The sequence below is a fragment of the Ipomoea nil genome, unplaced genomic scaffold (genome assembly GCF_001879475.1).
Source record: "Ipomoea nil cultivar Tokyo-kokei standard unplaced genomic scaffold, Asagao_1.1 scaffold3321, whole genome shotgun sequence".
Classification (NCBI taxonomy): domain Eukaryota; kingdom Viridiplantae; phylum Streptophyta; class Magnoliopsida; order Solanales; family Convolvulaceae; genus Ipomoea; species Ipomoea nil.
In genome coordinates, this window is record NW_017619749.1 from 3,445,003 (window position 1) to 3,472,382 (window position 27,380).

General features: G+C 34.4%; 4 protein-coding genes across 5 annotated transcripts; 3 read left to right on the plus strand and 1 right to left on the minus strand.

The window, feature by feature from the left end:
* Positions 1–275: 275 nt before the first annotated feature.
* LOC109170112 (7-deoxyloganetin glucosyltransferase-like) lies at positions 276–25,984 on the minus strand. Of its 2 annotated transcripts, XM_019319072.1 has the most exons (7): positions 25,974–25,984; positions 12,427–12,437; positions 10,684–10,688; positions 3,608–4,131; positions 2,497–3,456; positions 958–967; positions 276–289 (listed from the first exon to the last, which is right to left on the minus strand). In XM_019319072.1, the coding sequence occupies exons 4-5, from the start codon at positions 4,122–4,124 to the stop codon at positions 2,516–2,518; spliced, it is 1,458 nt and encodes a 485-aa protein (XP_019174617.1). In that variant the 5' UTR covers positions 4,125–4,131; positions 10,684–10,688; positions 12,427–12,437; positions 25,974–25,984; the 3' UTR covers positions 276–289; positions 958–967; positions 2,497–2,515. The 2 variants fall into 2 exon arrangements, with proteins under 2 accessions (XP_019174617.1, XP_019174618.1); XM_019319073.1 differs by lacking the exons at positions 10,684–10,688; positions 25,974–25,984 and having other exon boundaries at positions 12,423–12,432.
* On the plus strand, positions 10,883–12,066 carry LOC109170116 (protein EXORDIUM-like). Its single transcript, XM_019319078.1, has one exon. It carries the CDS (start codon positions 10,997–10,999, stop codon positions 11,945–11,947), a length of 951 nt encoding a protein of 316 aa, XP_019174623.1. The 5' UTR covers positions 10,883–10,996; the 3' UTR covers positions 11,948–12,066.
* On the plus strand, positions 14,940–16,099 carry LOC109170114 (protein EXORDIUM-like). Its single transcript, XM_019319076.1, has one exon. It carries the CDS (start codon positions 15,016–15,018, stop codon positions 15,964–15,966), a length of 951 nt encoding a protein of 316 aa, XP_019174621.1. The 5' UTR covers positions 14,940–15,015; the 3' UTR covers positions 15,967–16,099.
* Positions 22,950–24,113, plus strand: LOC109170115 (protein EXORDIUM-like). Its single transcript, XM_019319077.1, has one exon. It carries the CDS (start codon positions 23,038–23,040, stop codon positions 23,986–23,988), a length of 951 nt encoding a protein of 316 aa, XP_019174622.1. The 5' UTR covers positions 22,950–23,037; the 3' UTR covers positions 23,989–24,113.
* Positions 25,985–27,380: the final 1,396 nt, after the last annotated feature.

The following is a 27,380-nucleotide window of genomic DNA, read 5'->3' on the forward strand; positions in this document are numbered from 1 at the left end:
TTGATACGGAGCTGGAACTCCTAACTTGGATGAATGCTTTAGCCCTTCCACTTCTTCACATACTTTTCAGGATCCGTCAAAATATATATAAATATATATAAAATAGCAACTTGCTACATAGGAAAAAATTTGACGGTAAAAGCTAGACATTAAATGGCTTTGTTAAAGTCGTAGCCAGGAAGCAATTGTTTGTCGGCCGGCCGGCCGGAAACCGTTCCAAATCCCGAATTTTATTATAACTTATATTATACAGTACACATGAACATGACACTGGAAAGAGTAATTATATCTACAATTCTAATAAAAAGACAATAATGTTAGGTCATTTAACTGAAACAAAAAAAAAATGTCAGTAGTATTGTTTCTTAAAATAAATGGTTAATATTATTTTGATTTTAGTATTTATTAATGACATTCCTTATTTACCTTCTATTATATTATTTTCTTCCCTTAAATAACCTAAATTCCGTTAGTATAAACTTTAGTAACGAAATATTCCGTTAACTATTTATTATTTTTAACTTATTAATTTCTATAAGAAATATCTTAGGTTCAAACTTCATCCCAATTAAAGTAGGCAAAATTGTTAAACATATACTACGAATATGTTAAAATATATTTTAAAAATATATAATATAAAATTTAACATAAACTTTGTTCAAATAATTAGTCTGACTAAATACATAACATTCAAAGTTAAGCATCAAAGATTATAAATCAAGAATTTTAAAAATGATTTGATTTTTATGCATTTAAAAAAAAATAAAAAAAAAATCAGGTTAAGTTCTTCTTTTTTTTTTTCGTTTAATTAATCTTCTTTTGATTATTTAGATCAGAACAAAATTTAATATTTTAATTATACTTTTGCATTATCGGTATGATTTAGGTCTTTATGATATTAATGTTTTTTTTTTGTATGCATTTTTATAATAATGGTACAATTGTACATTACTTTACAAATATTATACTATTATTGTTTTGATCGGACAAAATTGTTCTTACATCATTGTCAGACATGCGCAACCTAACTACAAAGTTGTTGATCATAAATACAATTACACATGGACTCTAAAACGGTAGGACCATTTTCTAACGAATTGACAATGTTGACATCCCACTGACACTAATTGAACAAGTTTACACATCAAAATTTTATCAATGCATAGAGTAGCCGATCTTATTGCCAGTCTGGCTTTTGAGTTTCGACGATGCAAGAGAGGAATGCTTTTATGATCATGCTACGGAAAACATGCAAAGATACCTCCGTCAAGATGAACTTGGTATTCTGGGTAGTAATAGTACTGTAAGAGTTAGATATTGACCTGGGTTTCAACCCTCCTTTTCTTTCAAAAATTTGTAAGTTAAATTTTACTATATCATTATAACAATATCTATTATAACTATATATTTTGAGTTATTTATTATCATCCTCTATTGACAGGAATTGTAACAATTGTACAAACTCTCAAAACAATTTGTCTCACCAACGAATGTAAATTAAAAAAATAAAATCAATGATTTCATTATTGTTGATGAAATGTATATACTTATTACTCTTATTAAATTAAATAAAGTAGTAGCTACAACAAAAAATAATACATATGCATTTAATTAATTTAGAATTAGATGTTTATAATGCCTTTATTTAAAAAAAAATTATTATAAAAAATTTAAAAAGAGATATAATTTCATTAGTTATATTATCTTTATTTTCTACCATTCAAATATTCACTACCTTCAAATTTATTATTTTATTATATTCACTACATTGTTCATTGTCTTCTTTTTACATTATCTTGTAATTAAATTATATCAATGTTACAATACAAAATATGTTACATATATTTATTTATCGATTATTTTATAAAAATATAATAAATATTAATATTTTGTTCAATACTTGATAACCTACGACACACATCTCACAACGCATGAAACATGTAGGGAAAAAACTTCCACTACCAAGTATCAATAGGTGCTTGTAAGATAAAGAGTTAATAATACAACTAAGATCCCAACATATACACAACAAGGCAAATCTAAAGCTTCTTATACCATAATCTCATTGCACGATGAATCCATCTATGCTATTACCAGTAACTCAATTGCACATGACACACTACCAATAAATAAATAAATAAATAAATAAAGAACTACGGAAGATGAAGACAATGACAATGCTACCCAAAAGAGAATTAAGAAGAATTAGAGAAATTTAAACAAAAAGTAATATTTATTTATTCTATCGTTTTTAGACTAAGTATTTAGACTAGTGTTATTATAAAGTTGCAAATATTTATTTCAGTGACAGTAAAATCAATCTCTCATATATTATCTTGCATTTATATATTTTAAATTAACAATTTAAATAAACAAATTCAATATTTATTTACTTATACATGAACATCTCCAATATAATATTACATTAATATACTTTGAAATACTTAATTAAAAATAATCATTGGACATTATTTCATTTGTGCAAAGTGCGGTGACATGCATGGTGTTAGTTTGACTAACATTTTGAAGACAGAAGTAGTTTATTGATGATTTGTTCTAAGTTGACATAAGATGAACCTGATGGAGCTGTAGCTGAATCTTGAGCTAACTTCTTCCACTCCATCGCCTTTCTCTTCATCTCTTTCCCCTTCTCACCATCCATCAACTCTCTCACAAGACTTTCCACTTCGTCTCTCTTCACATTGTTGTCAATCTCCATTCCAATGCCCCAATGGGTACCACAGTACCAGCAGTTGGTCTGTTGCTCCGCGAAAAAGGGCCAACAGATCATAGGCACACCCGCACAAATGCTCTCCAGAGTCGAATTCCATCCGCTATGAGTCAAAAACCCTCCCACCGCCGGATGGCCCAGGACTTTCTCTTGCGGGCACCAACTCGCCAGCATGCCTCTCTCTTTCGTTTCTTCGAGAAATTCCGGTGGAACAACGGCTTCTTCCCCGGAGACAGCATCAGGCCTTATGATCCACAAGAACGTCTTCTTGCTGTTCGCTAATCCCCAGGCGAATTCCACGAGCTGGTCGGGGGTCATCACGGTGATGCTTCCGAAGTTTACGTACACGACGGAGTTTGGGTCTTTGGTGTTAAGCCAATCGAGACAGGTTTGGTCTTCTTTCCAGAGATTTGATCGGAATGCTTTGACGTCATCGTCTTGTACCAGCTGTTCCTCCAGGAGCTGTAAGGGGCCGATGGCGTAGACGGAAGGGAGCGTGGATTGAAGGGCGCCGAGGACTTGATGCTCTAAAGCATCAAATGTGTTGAGTATAACGGCTGAAGCCTTGTTTGCTCTCTCGGTTTCTTGGATGACGAATTTCACCATATAATCATCTGTGTTTGTTGTGTTTATGAAAGTGGGAAGATCTCTTAATCGTATTCCGGGCATGCCCTTTATCCAATCCAGAACCGTCTCCAAATACCCATTTGTTAAGTAACTGGCATCTGAAAAATGAATGAAAATGATCAAATAAGCTCCTATACTTTTCTTTTATGGACCAGTAAACTGCCAGAGCATAATCCAGATCTGATTATTTTGGATTTAGATACAAACAAATAACATGTTTATGGGTTTAATTGTAACTTTTAAACGTACCTTTAAGTGGTGAGTAACCTTTGTGAATGAGCTGGGAGTAATGCATATAACCCAAGAAGCCACAAGCACTGGTGGTCCAGAACAGGATTTCCGGTATGCCAAATTCTTCCGCCGCCGCAAGAGTGAAGCTCATGACGCCGTCGGAAACGATACAAGACACCGGCGGGACGTTGGACACGGCAGTGTTGTTGAGCTTGGATAGCAAGTCCTTGAAGGGGCCCAGACATGTGGTGGTAGTGGACTCGCATAGCGCAGGAATGTCTTGGGTAGCGTCGGTGTCGGACAGAGGAAGACCGTCGGGAATGGCCTCGAACCGGAAGGACGGCAAACCTCTGAGTGAATCGTGGCCGGTGGATCTTAGAAGGCGTCTGTGGTTGAACTCTGTGTTAACAAAGGTGATGTGAAACCCTTTTTGGTGAAGAATTTTAGCGAGTTTAAGCATGGGTTTTACGTGGCCTTGGGCTGGGTATGGGACTAAAACTACATGAGGCTTAACAACTTCACTAATGGAACCCATTTTCTTTCTATTTTTCCTTTTTGGTTATGAGGTTATGGGAACAAGAAGGAGTTCCATATTTATAGGAAAATGTCAAATAATTAAGGGAAGAGACTGCACCGGAAAGGAGAAGATTAGAGTAAAAAATAACATTTTTCTCAAGAAAAGAATAATATTTAATTTACTTTTATGCATTTTTCATTCATTGGCATCCTTAGCTATAAGGTGTTTATTGGTAAATAACTATGAAATAATTGGGTTAGTAGGTTTGGCTAGTTGATAGCATATTAGCTGATTGTAGAAAAGTATTTGGTAAATTACATATTAACTGTTAACTTATAGTTGATTATAAACAAAATGACTTTCTCAAAAAACTACTTTGAGCAACTTTTTGAATTTTAGCATTTTGAAACAATAAGTTGTAACAAAAAAGTTAATTAATGAAAACTCATATCAATTGTTTAACTAAGTCAACAGCTAATAGTGATGAAACAAGACAAAAAATTGATTGATAAGCTAACTATGTTACTAAACAGAAACTATATGGTGTTGACTTTAAATGTCCCATTAAATATTATTTAAAAAAGGATTGAATAATCAAAGTGTTTTTTTTTTTTTTTTTGTTAATGATCTTGTGGTCTAGTGGCATGACTCTCCTCCATATGAAAGGTAATGTATTCAAGCCTATATGCTTAGTATGAACAAAGTCAATAGTATTAAAAAAAAAAAAAGATTAGAAAATGGTTCTTGTTGCCTTTCTATGCGGGCATACAACATTTATAAAAGGATTGCCCCAACCTCAGGCTGCTACCATATAATTTAAAATATATAAATTTTTTTATAGCGTTTATATATTATCAACAAGATAAAACTATTGGGCGTGAGTGAGCTTGTTAGTCTGCAAGTCGTATAGGTGACCATGACAATATAATTGACAACACAACAATTTAATATGGCGGCGGGGACCGGCCTCACCTAGGGATGGCAATTTCAATCCGACCCGTGGATATCCACCCGAATCCACTCCGCATAGATCGGGTTTTTTTGGGTGATGGTGGTGGTGCGTCGGGGGTGGGTCTTAAAAAAGAAAACTCGCAGCGGGTCGGGTTGGATTCGGGTTCTATGTACAAGACCCGCCTAGACCCCACCCGACCCACCATGTGTGTGTGTATATATATATATATATATAATAGTAAAATAAGTACTAGTATGTAGTTATTTATAATATTTTATATAACTTCGTGTATCTTTTTACTATTTTTTATATCAAAACTATTAAGTTTATTTTTAAAAATTAACAATTTAGTTATTATATTTAAATATTTCCATTATTTAAGTTTCAGTATCACTAATGGATTTTTTTTTTTTATTTTGTGTAACTAATTTAAATATTATTTTTTAAAGAACATAATAAGATGATAAGTGGTGGGTACCCGTAGTGGACACCCGCACCCGGTGGGAGTGGGGGTGGGTTCTGAAAAAGTCCACCCGATGCGAGTTGGAGGTTGGGGTGGGTGGAGAAAATATAAGGTGGATCGAGTGATGGATGTAGCCCTCCCCGACCCATTGCCATCCCTAGCCTCACCCTAAAGGCCAACGAGATTTTTTTAGATGGGCGGCTAGAATTTTTCGTATCTAATTAAATACTATAATGGACTCAACTAAGTTGTTATTAACGGCAAATTATGCCCTGGACCCGTGTCCACAATGAATTGTGGACACGGGCCCAAAACGACGTCGTTTAAAAAAAAAAAAAAAAAAAAAAAAAAAAAAAAAAAAAAAAACACGTCATTTAGCTATAAAAAAAAAAAAAAAAAAAATCGCGGGCGTTTTGCCTTTAACGGCGTTATTTTTTTTTTTTTTTTGATTATGAATATACAATTATGCCGTTATAAATGTATAGTTATGCCGTAATGAATGTACAGTTATGCAATTATGAAATTATGAAATTATGAACACATAGCTCTAACATTATGAACTTACAATTATGAACATATAGTGATAAAATTATGACCATGGAGCTTTAAAATTGTGAATATAGAGCTTCGAAGATTATGAATGTACAGTTATGGAGTTATGAATGTACAGTTATAGAGTTATGAATCTACAGTTATGGAGTTATGAATCTACAGTTATGAGATTATGAATCTACAATTATGGAATTATGAATGTACAGTTATTGGTCAAATTATGAACAAAGAGCTCTAACATTATGAACATATAGTGATAAAATTATGAACATAGAGCTCTAAAATTGTGAACATAGAGCTTCGAAAATTATGAATGTACAATTATGGAGTTATGAATGTACAGTTATGGAGTTATGAATGTACAGTTATTAACATATAATAATAAAATTATGAACATATACTCCTATAACGAAATGGTCTGAAATTTAAAAAAAAAAAAAAAAAAAAAAAAAAAAAAAAGAAAAAAAAGATAACAGTGCCTAAGTACCTAACGGCACTGTTACCCGTGTCCAGCATCAGCATGCATGCTGGACACGAGTCCAACACATAGCGATTGGTTATTAACAATAATCAAACTTATTATCTTTATAGCTATTGTCATTATGTCTTATGGTTTAGGAGATGTAACATACAAATGTTCTTTTCTGTTTTTTTTTTTCTCCAAAATGTATGTGAGAATAAGAAGTGATTGATAATTTAAGGCAAATTATTCTGTAAACTCAAGTCTAAAAATACACAATTTACATATTGAATGTTCACAATTTACATAATAAATGTTCATAATTTGAAATACTAAATATTCATAATTTACATATTCAAATTGTAAATATTCAATATGTAAATTGTGTTTTTAAATATGAATATACCTTGCAAGGTGGACCAAGGACCATGGTATAACTGTTGATAATTTAAGATTTTAACTTTCTTACAAAATTCAGCCGGCTAACATTAATTTAAGACTTATGAATGAATTAAACAAATATATAAACTTGTGACATTTATATTTTTTTTTAGTATTACAGACTCTATTGTAATGCAGTATCTGTTCATAACTATTTTCTCAATATACTAAAGCACAAAGAGTCAATACCAAATTGTGTACCAAATTTGAAACTTTTGTATAAATTTTATCTAATTTTATTTACTATCCATAAAGCATTGTGTTAGGTTTTTAGGTTGTTGGTTAATAAAATTCTTTAAAAAAAAAAAACAAAACAAAACAAAACAAAACAAACAAACAAATTTTAGTATGAAATTATTAAATTCAAAATTTTTAATAAAATTTTCAAAATATATAAATGATTGGATTTCTTAAAAGTTTTAATTCCATATATAGAATCTGATATTCATTGGTCCTTTACATACAAATGAGTTCACGGCTTACGTTTAAGGAAATAATAAGATTTTTTTTTTTTTTTTTAATGTTGGATGAATATTGTATTTGTGTTTTTGTCTTAATATAATTATACATTCATGCTCAATGCCGTCCAGTACCATATCTCACCAGAAACATAGTAATAATAATAATAGATTAAAAAAACATTAAATAAGAATAAAGTAAAGAGAAAAACAAGAAATACGGAGAAAATCATCAATATTTTATTATCCATTCTTCATCCTTCAAACCAATATATATACATAATATGTCCCGGTGCTTAGCGTAATTGGTTCGTCATAGGACTTAAAGGTCATAATTGATGCTTCCACTACAGGTGTTTGATCCTGTGATCATTGATTTAGAATGCTAAAAGATGTGTCACTAATTGGCAATGTTCACATATATTTATTTATAACAACATCCAAATTATTAAATAAAAGTAAAAAAGTAAAAAAAAATAAATAAAAACCTTGGCTATTGTGATTGATGTACTACTCACACGATTGCTTCCAAAACTTACACTTCACATATGATTATGATTTATGAAGTAAAAAGAATGAATAAGGGTTAAATAGGCCATCGAACTGCACAAGATAATGCAATTAGGCCACTGAACCTAAAAAATCAACAATCAGGTCCTTAAACTAACTAATTTCAAACAAATCTTCCAATTTATAGGTTTCCAACAGATTAACAGGTCATCCTCTCAAATTAATTATTTTTAAAAAATAAAATTTAAAAATTAATTATTTAATTTAAAAAAAAAAAAAAAAAAACAGAAACGGCCGGAGACGAAGATTTCTTCGTCTCCGGCCATGGAGACAAAGAGTTTCTTCTTCTCCATGGCTGGAGACGAAGAAACTCTTCGCCGAAGATGAAGAAACTCTTCGTCTCCATGGCCGGAGACGAAGAGTTTCTTCGTCTCCGGCTGTGGAGACGAAGAGTTTCTTCGTCTCCAGCCATGGGGAAGAAGAAACCTTCTTCGTCCCCATGGCCGGAGACGAAGAGGCGTCTCCGGCCGTGGAGATGAAGAAACAGGCCGGAGACGAAGAAGTTTCGTCTCCGGCCGTTTCTGTTTTTATTTATTTATTTATTTATTATTATTATTATTATTTTAATTTTAATAATTAATTTAAAATTTTATTTTTAAAAAAATAATTAATTTAGTTGTTGACCTGTTAGAGACCTTCAAATTGGATGAATTGTTAGGAATTTGTTAGTTTAGGGACTCAATTGTTGATTTTTTGGGTTCAGTGGCCTAATTGTATTATCATGTGCAATTCGGTGACCTATTTGACCCTTATTCCTAAAAAGAATTATGTGACGGGGATATAGGACTTTCGAGTTCGACCCAGTTTGTTGGGCTGGGGATGGTAAAAGTCAAAGATTGGTATTGGGCTTTGGCAGACGTTATGCCATGGAACCGTGTTCACCATTCATGGTGAACACGGTTCTAACGGTGTTAGTACACCGTTATCTTTTTTTTTTTTTTTAATTAATTGCGTGACTTTTCTTCTTTATTTTCACATTTTGCGGTTTCACTTTAATTTGAGGTGAACAAAGATTTCGGACATTCATAAATTATGAATTCATGCCTGCACATTCACTTTGGAACCATGCCTACACAATCCCGTCCGAAATGACGGACATTCATAAATTATGAATCCATGCCTGCACATTCACTTTGGAACCATGCCTACACATTCACTTTGGAACCATGATATTATGAATTTTCTGTTATAAGATTATGAATTTTCTGTTATGAGATTATGAATTTTCAGTTATGAGATTATGAATTTTCAGTTATGAGATTATGAATTTTCTGTTATGCGATTATGAATTTTCTGTTATGAGATTATGAATTTTCATTACATTCATAATTTCGGACATTCATAAATTATGAATTCATGCCTGCACATTCACTTTGGAACCATGCCTACATATTCCCGTCCGAAATCACGGACATTCATAAATTATGAATCCATGCCTGCACATTCACTTTGGAACCATGCCTACACATTCACTTTGGAACCATGAGATTATGAATTTTCTGTTATAAGATTATGAATTTTCTGTTATGAGATTATGAATTTTCAGTTGTGAGATTATGAATTTTCTGTTATGCGATTATGAATTTTCTGTTATAAGATTATGAATTTTCATAAAATTCATAATCTCATAACAGAAAATTCATAATTTGATCAAACGCGCGCCGTTAACTCCACATCCGCGAAATTTATTATTATTTTTTTTGCCTAAAAACGACGTCGTTTTGCCTTGTGTTCACCATTCTCGGTGAACACGATTCCATGGCATAATTTGCGGGGCTTTGGATATGGAGTTATCCACAGATTAAATTTGGACCATGATCCATTTTAAATTGTGAATTTTGATCCAAAATAACGTTCAAATCATATATCTCCAACTAACATATTATGTATTTTCTTAAAAAACACATTATGTATTTTTAATTATTAGATCATATACCTAAATTAATACAGTAGGTACATAATTTATTAACTTTAAATATATAATATGTTAATTATAATAAATATATAATTTATTAAATAAAAATAATACCAGAGTAATAAATTAACAGTTTGTACATAATTTGTCCTTTTTGGATCAGATACACAATATAAGGTACATAAGAATTGGGACTTATCTGCTTAATCCTCTGATCAATCATGGCTTCCAGCAATAGAACCCACATAAAACCTTGAAGACATATTTGTTGAGTGTGAGGCATGTTTTCACCTGTTATGTTTTATCCTATGATTTGAATTAATTAGAGTTATGTTTTCACGCAAAAAAAAAAAAAAAAAAAAAAAAAAAAAAATCAACAAGAAGGCTAACTATGAGACTGCTTAGGCAACACGCAATTGAGCTAAAACAATTGAGAGTTATCACGTGAGTGGGGAGATGGGTTGGTTGGTATAATACTAATCATAGGATGCTCTGCTAGCTCTGACACTATTCCTCCAATGGCAATACTGACAACTGGACTCCATTACCCTCTCAAGTGGACCCCATATTCTACTCACTCCCTGTCCCCACACATTACAGCCTGTCATCTTCTCCAAATTAACCATCTTTCCCTCCAGGTTCCAGCTTTGATATCATGGCAATACATAAACCAAAAGACAAAAGTCGTCCGCTCTATACACAAAACACAAAATATGATTGCGATTTACCAAGTTAACGTTGCCGTCAAGTTGTTTTAACAGATAGCTTCCCGCTTACAGGTTCCAGCTGTAACCCCAAGGTTTAATGATTCCTGTTTTCTAGTACCACTTCCTACTTTATTACCTACTTTACCTTAAAGAACACCGCGTTGCGTCTTTGAATCAATACGCACTAGCTTAGGGCAGTCTTGACCTATCAACAAGAAACGTCGGTTTCATTTCATGGCAGCTTCGACCGCCTCCATAACCAGTAGGCTCGATCACACACTAATATAAACCCAGCCTTTACTCTATATATATACCACTTCTTGCTTATATCCCTGCATTGCCAATTTCACTTTGAAATTCCCAGGAATAATAATGGCTTCAGCTTCTTTTGTCCAGTTCATTCTTCAACTCTTGCTAGTCATCTCTTTGTTTAATGTGTGTTTTGCTTCGAGAAAGCTTAATGCTTTATATGAAAACCAGCCTAACCAGCTTATGCAATACCACAAGGGCTCACTGCTTTCCGGCAAGATTTCTGTCAACTTGATCTGGTACGGCAAATTCAAGCCATCCCAAAGAGCCATCATCTCCGATTTCATTACCTCTCTTTCCGGTTCCGAGAAAAGCCGGCCTTCTGTGAATACTTGGTGGAAGACGACGGAGAAGTACTACTCCCTTGCTAATTCCAAGAACCCTCTTTCGCTCTACTTAAACAAGCAAGTCCTGGACGAGAGCTACTCGTTAGGGAAATCGTTGACTCAGGAACAACTCGTCAGCCTTGCCTCCAACGGCGAGCTCAAGGACGCTATCAATGTAGTGTTGACAGCCGCCGATGTCTCCGTCCCCGGGTTCTGCGTTAACCGCTGCGGAACCCACGGTTCTTACGGTTCCAAAGCTGCCCGCGTCAAGGGGAAGAACAACAAGTTTGCCTACATTTGGGTCGGCAACTCGGAAACTCAGTGCCCAGGATACTGTGCCTGGCCGTTCCACCAGCCCGTTTACGGCCCGCAGAGCCCACCCCTGGTTGCGCCTAACAACGACGTGGGTTTGGACGGAATGGTGATTAACTTGGCCAGCCTGCTCGCCGGAACCGCTACAAACCCATTTGGAAACGGGTACTACCAGGGAGAGGCCGGCGCGCCGCTTGAGGCCGCCTCCGCATGTCCAGGAGTTTATGGAAAAGGAGCTTATCCGGGTTACGCCGGTGACCTGTTGACCGACCCGACAACTGGTGCAAGCTACAATGCACATGGTACAAATGGGAGGAAATACTTGCTTCCTGCTTTGTATGATCCTTCCACTTCATCATGTTCCACTTTGGTATGAGAGTATGTAGAATCGATCTGCTAATACTTGTAGAGTAGACTAGTAGAGTGATTAATATATAATATATTCTTTTGTTTTCTTGTTTGACATTAAATAATAATCTACAATACAATATCTCCCTTGCAAATTGAATCGTTTAAATTAAAGTCGTTCGCATAGACTTAACAATTAACATACACCTCAGCTAAACATATTGAGCAGAAATATCAAGAACTGCATGCAGACAGACCATTGGCTAGCCGTTATTAGAAGCCAAATTTGTCTTATTAGAGCATCCACATTAGTTAGGAAGAATATGGGGATAATGTAAGAGTGATTAGGAGAGAGAATGTGGGGAAGGGAGAAAAAAAAAATAAAAAAACTAAAATTAAAAAACAAATGAAAAAAAAATATATAAAAAAGAACCTGTCAGGCGCGTGCTTGGCACGCGCCCGTGTGGGCGAGCTGCTGTGCGCGAAACGCGCACAGCAGCTCATCTTTTCTTTTCTTTCTCTTTCTTCTTTTTCTGCATTCTCCCCAATTTTGCAGGATAAATATCTCCATAATTATCCCCACCCCACATTTGTTATTATCCCCATTGAGAAGAATTAATACTGAAATCTTCCCCTAATATGCACAAATTAACAAGCATTACTCAAGAGTTTGCAGTGAAAAAATCACTAATCATAACCGGTTAAAGACCATAAATAAATAAGTTGCTTATTGTCAGCTCTCAAATGATGAAAACTAATATATTACTTTTGTGTAATTACTTATCATGTATGTCCTTTTATTCTTTGAAAGCAAGTGCGATGAAGTGAGCTGGCATCATGCCTCAGCCTGGGCATTTTAAATACGGGGCATAAATGCGTAATTCACTTCCAGGAATAAAGGGAAGCTCTGCATACTTTCTCGTGGGGTCATTTCGCCATTACGTGCCCTTTTCTTCAATTCTTTCCAGGTAGCAGATCAGAGGATAACGTAGCCACTAGCCAGCAGTATAATTAACGACGCTGCCATGCATATATGCATGCATGTCCTTTTCTTATGGGTTGGAAATTGGAAATGTTAGTTGTACTGTCCGCTAAGACTTTGCATCTTTACATTAATTAACCTAGATCGTGTTGTTTTGTTTTGATTGTTTCCCAACCCATGCATGTACGTGCAGTGCAGATACATGACAATCTTAGCTTATTCATCCAGTTACATCAAAGCCCCTTCAGACACGCATTACATTTTGCCACTTGCAGGAAGCTTCTCTTTACTAACTTGTCTCACTTAATACAACTCGTCATACTCTAAAAAATTATATTAAGAGAATTGCACCTTAATCCAAAATTTCTCATCTATTATATTTGATTTAGAGTTTTGACCAGAAATGAGGTAAATTACAATGTATATATATGTCTATAGTCTATACCTTATGACGGTTAATAAAGTAAAATTATTAACTGTGTTTCTAGATTAATTAGCCAATTCAGTTATGTCTGAAAGAGAAATCAAAAGATCATATCTTAATATATGGGTGTAATTCCGCAATTATTATTTAAAGGTATGCTCATAGTAAATATCACTTTGTAACTCTAGTTGATTGTCCACAAGTAAATAAACTTAAAACTTTTGCCCTTTTAACTTATCAATCAATTTTAGCTTATTTGACCACTATTAGTTGCTTGACTTTGTTAAATAACCAATATAAATGTTTGATTAATTAATTTTTTGTAACAACTCATTACTATAAAATAATAAAATTCAAAAAGCTGCTCAAAGTAACTTTTTCGATCAAATTTTATAAAAAAAAAAAAAAAAAACATTTTGTATGTAATCAAGTACTCCGCTAATTTACTAAATATTTTTCTACAAACATCTAATATTATCAATTACTCAAATTCATTAACACAATCATTTAACACTTGTCTACCAAACGCAACTTTGTGTTACTCGGTCACATAAACTCGGTTGAGAATTGAGATTAGCTTTATTGTCTACTTGTCACGTGATAGCTAGGTCCAGCTGGATTCCTTTGCCCTATCCCACTACTTGCGGAGGATAATGTTTTCCGGCGCGACGCAGTTGATACTAATCACACTCCTCTCTTTTTATATGACATAGGATACTCTCCTCGTACATTCGAATAATATTGTTTATACATTTCCATTTTTTTACTTTGATGTAAAGTTAACTCGACTTAATCTATAACATCGAATATCACGTATTCAGTGCTTTGTACAATAGTTTACACTAATCACATAAAATATTAAATTAATTCGTATAGAAGTACTAAAAAAAAAAAATTAAATTCATATTTCTATGCGTTCTCATCTTCTGACAAAGCTCACCAATCTCAAAACATGACAACTGGACTCCATTGCTGACTCACCACACCCAGCTTTCCAGTGGTCCCATCTACTCACTCCCCTATCCCCACACACTACAGCCTGTCACCCTTTCCCACTGTCCCGCTCCTGTTTTGATGGCAATTTATATTTCGTCCGTTACTTTCTTAAATATCACAGGGTTATTGAGTTATTTGAAATATTAAAAGTTTGATTTTATTAGTTACGAGTATAGGATATGAACACGAGATTTTTCATGAATTTTTTCTGTCCATATTTAATGTTGTCAGCTGTAACACTTGGAAATTCCAATGTATCATCGGTTGATGGACCACCCGGCTGTAAGCAAGCTGTAATGATATTGATTTTTTGCTTATTTTTCAGTATAAGTTAGCTCACTAACTCTAATCACTAGATTCAACTTTTATGCTGTTTTTTTTTTTTTTGAAAGAAACTTTTATGCTTATGTACAACGCGTTTCAATTTTGCCAGCCATCTCTCTTGATTGACTTCCATAGCGACTTTATTGTCTCTTTCTGGGCAGCTTCCATCACCACCTCCGTGACCACGCAAATACATTGCTTTATTTTTTAGTAATAAAATATATCAATTCTATCCTTAATCTCCGCAAGCAAATCCACTCTATAAATACCGCATCCAACTCTCATTCTCTTCCAACCCAGACAACAAGACAAGTTCTCCATTTTAATACAAACCTAGCGTTTCTCAATTTTAGTAGTGAAAAATCCCAGAATGGCTACAAACTCTTTTGCCCATTTTGTTGTTGCATTCTTAGTGGTGATTTCATTCTTTAATGTTTGTTTTGCTTCCAGAAAGCTGAATGCTTTATACCAAGAACAGCCTAACCAGCTTCTGCAATACCACAAAGGCCCACTGCTCTCCGGCAAGATCTCTGTCAACTTGATTTGGTATGGCAAATTTAAGCCTTCCCAAAGAGCTATCATCTCCGACTTCTTCACTTCTCTCTCCGGCTCTCAAAAAAGCCAGCCTTCCGTCGCCACCTGGTGGAAATCCACCGAGAAGTACTACTCCCTCGCTAATTCCAAGAAACCTCTTTCCCTCTACTTGAACAAGCAAGTCCTTGACGAGAGCTACTCGTTAGGGAAATCGTTGACTCAGGAACAACTCGTTAGCCTTGCCTCTAAGGGGGAGGTCAAGGACGCCGTCAATGTAGTGCTGACCGCCGCTGATGTCGCCGTCGCCGGATTCTGTGTGAACCGGTGCGGAACGCACGGTTCTTACAGTTCCAAAACTGCCCACGTCAAGGGGAAGAACAACAAGTTCGCCTACATCTGGGTCGGAAACTCCGAAACTCAGTGCCCAGGATACTGCGCCTGGCCCTTCCACCAGCCCGTTTACGGCCCGCAGAGCCCGCCGCTGGTTGCGCCTAACAACGACGTCGGTTTGGACGGAATGGTGATTAACTTGGCCAGCCTGCTCGCCGGAACCGCAACAAACCCATTTGGAAACGGATACTACCAGGGAGAGGCCGCCGCGCCGCTTGAGGCCGCTTCCGCTTGTCCAGGAGTTTATGGAAAAGGAGCTTATCCGGGTTACGCCGGTGACCTGTTGACCGACCCGACAACGGGTGCAAGCTACAATGCACATGGTACAAATGGGAGGAAATACTTGCTTCCTGCTTTGTATGATCCTTCCACTTCATCGTGTTCCACTTTGGTTTGAGAGGAGTCAAAAAAAAAGCATTTAGAGCAGAATCTGCAGAGGATTAAGTTATAATACATGTAGAATAGTTTATGTAATTTATTCATTTGTTTATTTGTTTCAAATTATATAATAGAAAAACAATCTTAATTTATTCTGTATGTCTTAATTAATATTCGAGATCTTTGAAGATCTAATTTAAAGAGTGTTACAAAAAATATATAATAATATGCATACCCACTTGTCAACTATGATCAAAATATTTCCTATTAACACGCTAGGCTTGGTTTAACGGATAGGCAATCATCATTGAGGAGCCAAACTTTTATTTGGCTCTTCTTGGTAGCAATATAAATTGTTATTTTTATTTTTGGAAAAATAGTTGGGGTAGTTTGGATAAATAATTCCTTCCTTAAAACATCAATTGCAAATGCTGCATTTGTTATTTCAGAAAATTATATGTGATAAATAATTACACTCCAAGTGTGATTTTAAGAGCTCCACCGCTTCCTATTTTAATATTTAGTAGAAGAGATGACAATTTGATGAGAACTGATTGTATTATATTTTCTGAACTTAATTACAATGAGATCAGATGATGTGAATATATAGAATAGAGAGTCACAGTGTGACAATGATAAGAAGTAGAGAGTCACAGTGTGACAAGGATAAGAAGTTCTAAACAGACTCATATACATAGAGTCCTAATACTCCCCCTCAAGCACAGTGTATACTAGTAACCTGTAGCTTGTCCCTTAAGGAAGAAAATCTAGGTCCAGGCAGAGCTTTGGTGAAGATATCAGCAAGTTGATCCTTTGTGGAGATGAAGTTGACTTGGATATCGCCCGAAGCTACTCGATCACGAACAAAATGATAATCAATCTCCACATGCTTGGTGCGCGCATGAAAGATTGGATTGGCACTCATATATGTAGCTCCTAGATTATCACACCATAATTTTGGAATGGAAATACCCGGAATCTGTATCTCACGCAATAATGACATAATCCATAGAACCTCAGCACAAACATCTGCAAGAGCTTTGTATTCAGCCTCAGTGGATGACCTGGCAACAGTTCTCTGTTTCTTGCAAACCCATGATATAAGATTACTCCCCAAGAAAACAGCAAAACCACTCGTGGATTTTCGATCGTCAGGACAACCAGCCCAATCAGAATCAGAGAAAGCATGAATGTCTCTAGATGAGCACCGTCGTATGCGTAAACCATGATCAACTGTTCCCTTAACATACCTGAGTACCCGTTTGAGCTGCTCCCAGTGTGATATGGTGGGGGCATGCATATGCTGGCATAACTGATTAACTGCAAAGGATAGGTCAGGTCGTGTGACAGTGAGATATTGCAGTGCTCCAGCTAGACTCCTGTACTGTGTGGGATCATCATATAGATCTGAATTGAAGGGGACAGTTTTCGAAACAGAGATAGGTGTAGAAATGGGTTTGCATTCAGACATTCCAGCCCGTTTTAAAATATCATTCATATACCGTTGTTGAGATAAAATAATCCCATTGTCACTCTTAACTGTTTCAATACCCAAAAAAAATTTTGGTTCACCAAGATCTCTGATTTTGAATGTAGCAGACAGTTTGGACAAGAGCTGAGACATAATACCTTGATCACTTCCCATTACAAGAATGTCATCCACGTACACCAATAGATAAACCAAAGCAGAGTCTTTAGAGTAATAGACTAGAGAGACATCTGTCTTGGATGCTTGAAAGCCAACCGATAGTAAGAACGTATGTAGTCGATTAAACCAAGCTCTGGGAGCTTGTTTTAACCCATACAGAGATCTTTTTAACAAACAAACATGATTCGGGAAGTTAGCATCAATATAACCAGGGGGTTGCTTCATATAAACTGTTTAAGCCAGATTACCATTCAGAAAAGCATTATGAACATCTAGCTGTTTGATAGACCACCCAGATGATAAAGCTAGAGATAGAAGGAGTCTTACAGTCGTAGGCTTTACCACTGGACTAAAAGTGTCGAAGAAGTCCTGACCTGGAACCTGATTAAAACCTTTCGCAACCAGCCTGGCTTTATGCCTTTCAATAGCACCATCAGCCTTTCTCTTCGTACAAAACACCCATTTACAGCCAATAATATTCATACCTGCAGTGGGTGGAACTAGAGACCATGTGTGGTTATGCAGGAGAGCATTGAATTCTTGGTCCATGGCTTCACGCCACTCAGGATATTTGACAGCTTGAGAGTAACATGTGGGTTCCGTGGGATGCACTTGAGCTGCTAGAGCAAAAAGAGGAGCATCTGCGTTGCTGCGAGTGGCCATAGAGTGAGTACGGACATTGGGCCTGATGGACCGCCCACGTGGACGGCCTCGCCGGCGAGCAACAGGCTCCACAGGATCACCCGACAAGGCAGCCTGTCCAGGAACCACGGCTGGTTCGAATGAAACAGGTAGCGGCGGTTCTGGCAGCTCATCATTGGACACGGCAGGAATAGGTGTGCTGTGACTGAGAACAGATTCCGCCCAAGGTCCAGAAAACGGAGTAGATAGATCCTGCAAAGAAGTTTTAGTAGCAAAGGGGAAAACTTCTTCATCAAATCTGACATGCCTGCATGTGTAAATCTTATTAGTATGTAAGTCCATGCATCTGTACCCCCTAAAGGACTCAGGATAACCTAGGAAGACACATGGAGAAGACCTGTATGACATCTTATGACGATTATATGGTCGAAGATGAGGGTAGCATAAACACCCAAAGACACGAAGAAAAAGATAGGAATGAGGGGATTTATGTAACAGGAGATGAGGACTGGAGTTATTTAATACAGAAGATGGCATTCTGTTAATTAAATAGACAGCAGTCTCAAAGGCAAAATCCCAAAATTTCAAAGGAACAGAGACATGAGCTAGAAGAGCCAGACCAGTTTCAACAATGTGACGATGTTTTCGTTCAACGCGACCATTCTGTTCATGTGTATAGGCACAGGATTGTCTATGTTGAATTCCTAATTGAACAAACAAAGAATGAAACTTTTTGTACTCAGCACCTAAATCAGACTGAATGGCCTTTATTTTGCAATTAAAGGACCTTTCAACCAGAGTACGAAATTTATCAAAGATGACATAAAGATCATACTTTAATTTCATAGGAAAGAACCATGTATAACGGGAATAGTCATCCACAAAGATCACAAAATAACGGAAGCCAGAAGTAGATAAAGTGGGCGCAGGACCCCAAATGTCTGTGTAAATAAGATCTAGGACTTGAGAACTAGAGGAAGCAACACGGGGGAGGGGAAAACGGGCAGATTTGCCTAATTGACACGCATTGCATAAAGAATTATGACAACGAATATTATCACGAGACCCACTAACCAAACAAGAACGAAGTATATGGCTAAGAACACGGTTATGAGGATGACCTAGACGATTGTGCCAAGTGGAAGCCGAGGCACGAGCGGAAATAAACGCTGACGGAGACGAACTAGGTAATGAAAGTGTGTATAGTCCCCCCGAACTATTGCCCCGAAGAAGTATTTCCTTGGTATTGATATCTTTTACAACAAAAAAGGAGGGGTGAAACTCAAAAAAGACTTTATTATCGGATGCAAACTTCTGAACAGATAATAAAGAATTAGACAAACGCGGAACGTGAAGTATATCAGACAATGTAAATGATCTAGAAGGGGTATTAAAAGAGGCATGGCCAACATGACTAATAGATAAACCCATACCGTCACCGACACGTAAAGTGTCATTACCAGTGTACTTCTCCGATGTAGAAAGGGCAGCGATGTTCGGAGTTGCATGATTTGTGGCTCCAGTGTCCGGAACCCAAGTATGAGAATTTGACGAGGTTTTAGCAACTAAACCATTCTGAAACACCAAATTAGCCTGAGAACCCGGAGCCCCTGAATATCGCCGAAAACAGTTGACTCCCGTGTGACCGAAACTTTTGCAAATTTGACACGGATCATTATAGCGCCAAAAACAATTGGCTCCCGTGTGACCAACACGTTTACAAATTTGACACGGATCATCATAGCGCCAAAAACAATTGGCTCCCGTGTGACCAAAACGTTTACAAATTTGACACGGATCATCATAGCGCCAAAAACAATTGACTCCTGTGTGGCCGAAACCTTTACAGATTTGACACGGATCATCGAAGCCACGTTGCTGATCTCCACGGTAATTAAGGTTGTCATCGCAGCGCTGCATCTTCTTAATTTTATGAATCACAAAACCCTAGCTAACTGATACCAGATAAGAACTAATTGTATTATATTTTCTGAACTTAATTACAATGAGATCAGATGATGTGAATATATAAAATAGAGAGTCACAGTGTGACAATGATAAGAAGTAGAGAGTCACAGTGTGACAAGGATAAGAAGTTCTAAACAGACTCATATACATAGAGTCCTAATAAATTTAACCTTTCATATTTAAAAGATTAATGTTTGAAAGAAGTTCAAACTATACAATTATATAAAGCAAGATCGTAGGTTTATTGGAGTAATTCATCATAAATCATGCCATATAAACTCAAAACAATAAGGCAATTACAAATGTAATATTAATGTACGAACAATATCTTCTAAAATTGAGAATTCTTATTGATGACATATTTCAAATACCATCAAGAATCTCTAAAGATGTTATGTGAATTACAACGTTAAAACTCTAGAAGTTCAAACTTTGACGAGAACACAACCCTAAATGTGGCATGGCCAAATATGAACAATTAGATTTGAGATTCAACACATGAGAATGGAAAGAAGTATGGAACATGAGACCGTCCAAGCATGCTGCTTAGTTCTTCACAAGCATATTCAACAATGATAATAAACTCTAGCAAGATCAAGTACTAGTTATTGCAATGTGCTTTATTATTGACAACAAACACTAGTCATCCTTCTTAATTGGACGTTTAGTAACCGTGATTAACTCTTCACAATTCTATTAGGTCAAGAATCACTACTGGAAATTCTGAAATTTCCAACCACCTGAAAATGATCTTAAATTAAGTTGATACCAAAAAGTCCAAAAAGTGATCGGAAATAGCAACAAAGGTTTTTCCGGATACCAAAAGTGGTCGGAACAAGCCTTTCAACTTGATTTAAGATCACTTTCAGGTGGTCGGAAATTTCAAAATTTCCAGTAGTGAATATGGGTCTTTAAGCGAAAATTTCACCTTTTGTGAACAACATTAATAATAAAACATCTTTAATCTTCTATAGAAAATGTTATTTACCCCTCATAATTTTTTCATAATATTTTATCTACATAATCTGGCTTAGGCCATCCACATCTGTTGATAATGAACAGTTTCTAAGAAAAATTATGTCATGTTGGCGGAGAGAGAAGCAAGAGAGAGAGAGAGAGAGTTGAAGAGCATCTCAAAGAGAGAGATTTTTGAATAGTAATATGTGTCATAGGAAAAGGTTGAGCAGCTTGAGGCTATGCATGTTTCGCGCACAGCAAATGCTCACATGGGCGCGTGTAGTGCACACAGACACAGTGCGCCTGTCAACATAGGCGGATCCAGTATGGGGGCAGCTGCCCCCACTCACCCCACCCCCACCCCATATATAATCTTTGTATGTATATATGTATATAGTACAAGATTTATTATAAGTATAGGAAAATAGACAATGATTAACAAAAGTAGCATCAGATCAGTTGGCAAAGCACGCCTTTCATATTGAGACAAGGCATGGGTTCGAATCTTGCTTTGGCACACGCTGTGCTTTTTCTTTTACGGTTCTTAAGTGCAAAATTTCAACACAGCTTTTTTGTTTCAATACTATTAATACTTAATAGTATAAAATATTAATAATGAGTCTATTATATAAAACCTTTCTTTTATTAATAATAATAATAAGATGTTATGTGTTTTTTATTTGAATTATTTTATCAAGTTAATTATATTTCATATTAATGAGTCTATTATATAAAACTTTTTTTTGTTATTAATAATAATGAGATGTGTAATTTATAATGTGTTTTTTATTTGAATTATTTTATCAAGTTAATTATGTTTCATATTTTTTTATGAATATTTTATAAAGTTTTGATGTGTTTTATTTTTCGTTCATATCTAACAATATTTATAACTATACTTCTTAAGTGTTTCATTTTTTTTTTCAAACTATCTGTTTATTTTAATGTTTCGCCCCCACTGGAGAAAATTCCTGGATCCGCCACTGCCTGTCAATGTTTTTTTTTATTAAATCAGTATGCTTCTTTTTTTTTTTTTTTTCCTTTTTTCTCTCCTCTTCCATATTCTTTTTCCTAATCACACTTACAAAAACTCTTCAAAAATCCAAAAAAAAAAAAAACTTCATTATTATGGATGCTCTTATATTCATTGGGTATTATTAATTGGCTTACCCCACACACTTTAAATAAAATGCTAAATGATTCAATTAAATTGTGTCATAGCATGAAAAGAAATTGGGAGGTATGTTTTTAGCTGAGGTACCTAGCATTACTGATCTTTTATTATTTAACAAGTCAACGTCATTGCTGTCTTCATTTAAATTGTTACCCAGTTATGTATAGGTGGCAAACTGGGTTCCGTTGAAATCCTAAACAGATTGAGCAGAAATCTGAACAACTGCGGGCCGACTATTGGCATGCAGTTATTAGATGCCACAATTGTCTTATTAGCACAAATGCAGAAAAAATAAAAAAGATTTGAATTGGCAGTTTGGCATGTCCTTTAATGCTTTCAAAGCAACTACGATGAACTTAGCTGGCATCTTAAATATGGGGCGGTTAGCTCACTAACTCTAATCACCAGATGGAACTTCATTTCTGAGGTACAACGCGTTTCATCAATTTTGATTGCCACCTTCTCCACTCTCCATTGACTTCACAAAACCAACTTTAATGTCACTTTCTGGCCATCTTCCATTGTTCCATCATGCCTCCGCGACCACGCAAATATATTCATTGCTTCATTTTTCAGTAATAAAATATCATCTCCACCTTATAAATACCACATTCTCCTCCCATTCTCTTCAAACCCAGAGCATTTGAATACAAAGCATTTCTCTCTACTGATCTCTATATTTTAGTTTAAAAAATCCCAGAATGGCTACAAGCTCTTTAGCCCACTTTGCTGTTACATTCTTAATAGTGATTTCATTCTTTAATGTTTGTTTTGCTTCCAGAAAGCTGAATGCTTTATACCAAGAACAGCCAAACCAGCTTCTGCAATACCACAAAGGCCCACTGCTCTCCGGCAAGATCTCAGTCAACTTGATCTGGTACGGCAAATTCAAGCCTTCCCAAAGAGCCATCATCTCCGACTTCTTCACTTCTCTCTCCGGCTCTCAAAAAAGCCAGCCTTCCGTCGCCACCTGGTGGAAATCCACCGAGAAGTACTACTCGCTCGCTAATTCCAAGAAACCTCTTTCCCTCTACTTGAAAAAGCAAGTCCTTGACGAGAGCTACTCGTTAGGGAAATCGTTGACTCAGGAACAACTCGTTAGCCTTGCCTCTAAGGGTGAGGTCAAGGACGCCGTCAATGTAGTGCTGACCGCCGCTGATGTCGCCGTTGCCGGATTCTGTATGAACCGGTGCGGAACGCACGGTTCTTACAGTTCCAAAACTGCCCACGTCAAGGGGAAGAACAACAAGTTCGCCTATATCTGGGTTGGAAACTCAGAAACTCAGTGCCCAGGATACTGCGCCTGGCCCTTCCACCAGCCCGTTTACGGCCCGCAGAGCCCGCCGCTGGTTGCGCCTAACAACGACGTCGGTTTGGACGGAATGGTGATTAACTTGGCCAGCCTGCTCGCCGGAACCGCTACAAACCCATTTGGAAACGGATACTACCAGGGAGAGGCCGGCGCGCCGCTTGAGGCCGCTTCCGCTTGTCCAGGAGTTTATGGAAAAGGAGCTTATCCGGGTTACGCTGGTGACTTATTGACCGACCCGACAACGGGTGCAAGCTACAATGCACATGGTACAAATGGGAGGAAATACTTGCTTCCTGCTTTGTATGATCCTTCCACCTCGTCGTGTTCCACTTTGGTTTGAGAGGGGAAAAAGCATTTAGAGCAGAATCTGCAGGGGATTAACTATATTACATGTAGAAAATTTTATGTAATTTATTCATTTGTTTATTTGTTTCAAATTATATAATAGAAAAGAAATTTAATTTATTTCGTTTCCCCTAATTAAATTGATAACATTAATTTCCGATCAATAACAATTCAATTTGAAGGCTAATAATGTAATATAATGAATAAAGAAATACTCCGTAATTTATAACAACAATTTATGTGAGATCGTCTCATCGTGAGTCGGTCGAGGTCAGATCAAGATGAAAAGTGTTTATTACTTATGGAGTTCTACTACATGGATTCACAAATCTTATTTCCTAAATTTTATTCATTGATCTAATGGCCACGGATAAAAAATTAGTGTACATATCTTATTTTTCTTACTTATACGGCATAATATAAAACTTGTACATCTATATCTATATATATATAAAAGTAAAATCCTCCTAACCAAGTTTTCCCTCCAAAACTTAGGGACATTTCTGTCATATCATTTATTTAATAATAATAATAATAATAATAATAATAATAATAATAATAATAATAATGTTATTACCTAATAATTTTATTACCTTAATTACAAATTATTATACTTTCCTTTTGAATTAGTATTTTCCACCTATAAATACAAAGTATATTTTCATTTGCACTCTATATTATTCACAGGTTCATGATTTCATTTGATTTCTAAGTTTTATATGGTTGTTTCTGAATGCAGCCTGCAAAGCTAGGGGCTCAGATCTCATAGTTCATTTCAAGGTAATATCGTTTTCGTCTTTATTTCGATTTGTTAGGGGTTTGTATATCAAGATATGTTGTTACAGTGTGTCCGATCCAAATGTATGTTTAGTTACTCGTGTAAATGTATGTATATTTGGGGTATATGTTATTTGATTTTGACATTTTTTCTTTAAATGCCCTGAGATCAAAGTGTTCCATTCTGCATGTTGGATTGGTTGTTTTCATCAATTTATTGTGATTTTTTGTGTTGTGGTTACCATTAAAAAGCAGGACCTCTAGCCTACTATGAATGGGTTTCAACAAAAAAGAAATTGAGGAGGAGGAGGCTTGGTAACAGAACCCTAATGTTTTAGTTTTTTATGGAAGAGCGTAAAGATGCGATCGAGGATGATAAAGACAGTGATTTTGATAAACATCGAGATTTGTACATGTCATTATATTCAAGTTTCTATGTTTTTTTTTTTTTTTTTTTTAACAAGCAGCGTTAAGGGTTTACGTGGTTCGTTGGGCAAAACAACAATCAAGCAAAAGCTAAATCGAATTGAGGGGTGAAGACGTTGTAGATAGAGGCCATTTCTCATCCTACTTTGCCTTTTTCTAAAGAGGGTGGGAATGTGAAGGTGAGGAAAGAGAAAAAATAAAATGGAGAGGTTTTTTTTTTTTTTTTACTAGAAGTTTCTATGTTTTCCTTATACAAATTTATAATTATAAATTTATATTAATAAATGATTATTGTAAATTTATATTAATACAATGTAATAGAGTCAGTAGCATTAAAAAAAATAATTTTTAAGGCAAGTATAATTTATTTTATATTGTGGATACATTACTTTTAATAATTTTGATTTAATAATATTATACCTTAATTATAAAAATTCTACCTAATAATTTTAGTATTAAATGTCATACAATAATTACCATAAACAATGTTTAATAATTGTCAAATTCTATTAGGTAATAAAAATTACTATTATAAAATCTTTTGTAATATGGACACATTATTTTTGATTTAATAATATTATATCTTATGTATAAAAATTTAAAATAATACTTTTTAGTACTATTGAATATTGATTGACTAACAATTATCTAGATTATACTTACCTTAATAATTAATTATTTAGATTATTATTTTTTGGTAAAGAATTATTTAAATTATTGCCTAATAATTATATATTCTTACCTTTTTCGGTGTAATTATTATGTTAATTTATATACATATATATTTTTATACTTAATGTATAATATTATTGGCATGAAATAAATTATACTTACCTTAATATATAATTAATTTGTAATATAATTTCATTATTTTTATTAAAGGTAATTATTCTGATAATATTTCTTTCATTCTTTTGTGTGATTATTATGGTAATGTATTTAAATTTTGGAAGAGATTATTTCAAATATTATAATTAATATAATTAATGAAAATATTATGGTAATTGCCACAATATTTGATAATTATAATTAATATAATTAATGAAATTGAGAAAATATAAGATTTCTTCCATATAAATATTTGTGACAATTTCATTAAATTACAATTAATAAAATATGAAATATAATTAAAGAAATGAAATTATTAAATTAACAAAACATGAATACTTCTAATCATACATACACTTATGCAGTATAATAATCATGCAAAATTTAAATGCTACTTTTTAAATTTTTAAATGTAACTTTTTAATTATAAATCAATCAATATAAAGTATAATTAATGAAATTATATTATAGAACTTTCCTATATACATATTAATAAATATTATGTGTATATACAATGAATTATACAATCATATAAGAAAGTGTGTCGGGTTAGAGTTTAAATTTATTCATACAAAATTTAGAATTTATATTTTTTTTTTATAAAACTAATCAAATGTTAATGTTAATAATAATAATAAGAATTTTAAAATCAGAATTATAAATTAAGTATTAGGGTAATAATTAATCTATATATATATATTATATTATATTATATTATTATTATTATTATTATATTATTATTATTATTATAATTATTATTATTATATAAAACAAAATCATCCCTTTTCAAAAAAAAAAAAGAAAAACAAAACAAAACAAAATCATCCTATTTCATTTTTCCGCTCTAACTTTTGTAGTAAAACTTATTTGGTAAGTAAATGTCAAATGAAAATTAATTAAAATCTATTAATTGGTAATATTATATATGGTATTATATTCTATAATATAATTGATAATATTAGTATTCAAGTATAATCCTATGTAATAATGTAATAAAAATAAATTAAAATTATTATAAAAATAATAATAACAATAATAATAATAATAATAATAATAATAATAATAATAATAATAATAACAACAACAACAACAACAACAACAAATGTAATAATCCAAACAAAACTATATACAAAATAAAATTAAAATTAAAAAAAAAAAAAATAGGAAGAAGACAAAGGTGGCTCCCCTTTGTAAATGGTATGGGATCATTTTGATTCCACATTGAAAATGTTTGGAAAGAGGTGCTCTTAAACTCCTCTATATAAGAGGGGCATTTTGATAACAATAACAATAACAATAACAATAACAATAACAATAACAATAACAATAACAATAACAATAACAATAACAATAACA

What these genes read in the sequence shown, in the direction of transcription:
- LOC109170115 (XM_019319077.1), top strand. Translation starts at nt 23,038, where the DNA reads ATGGCTACAAGCTCTTTAGCCCACTTTGCTGTTACATTCTTAATAGTG.
- LOC109170114 (XM_019319076.1), top strand. Translation starts at nt 15,016, where the DNA reads ATGGCTACAAACTCTTTTGCCCATTTTGTTGTTGCATTCTTAGTGGTG.
- LOC109170116 (XM_019319078.1), top strand. Translation starts at nt 10,997, where the DNA reads ATGGCTTCAGCTTCTTTTGTCCAGTTCATTCTTCAACTCTTGCTAGTC.
- LOC109170112 (XM_019319072.1), bottom strand. Translation starts at nt 4,124, where the DNA reads ATGGGTTCCATTAGTGAAGTTGTTAAGCCTCATGTAGTTTTAGTCCCA. An exon ending in AGGTTACTCACCACTTAAAG is followed by an intron (nt 3,457 to 3,607) that starts GTACGTTTAAAA and finishes TTCATTTTTCAG; the next exon opens with ATGCCAGTTACTTAACAAAT.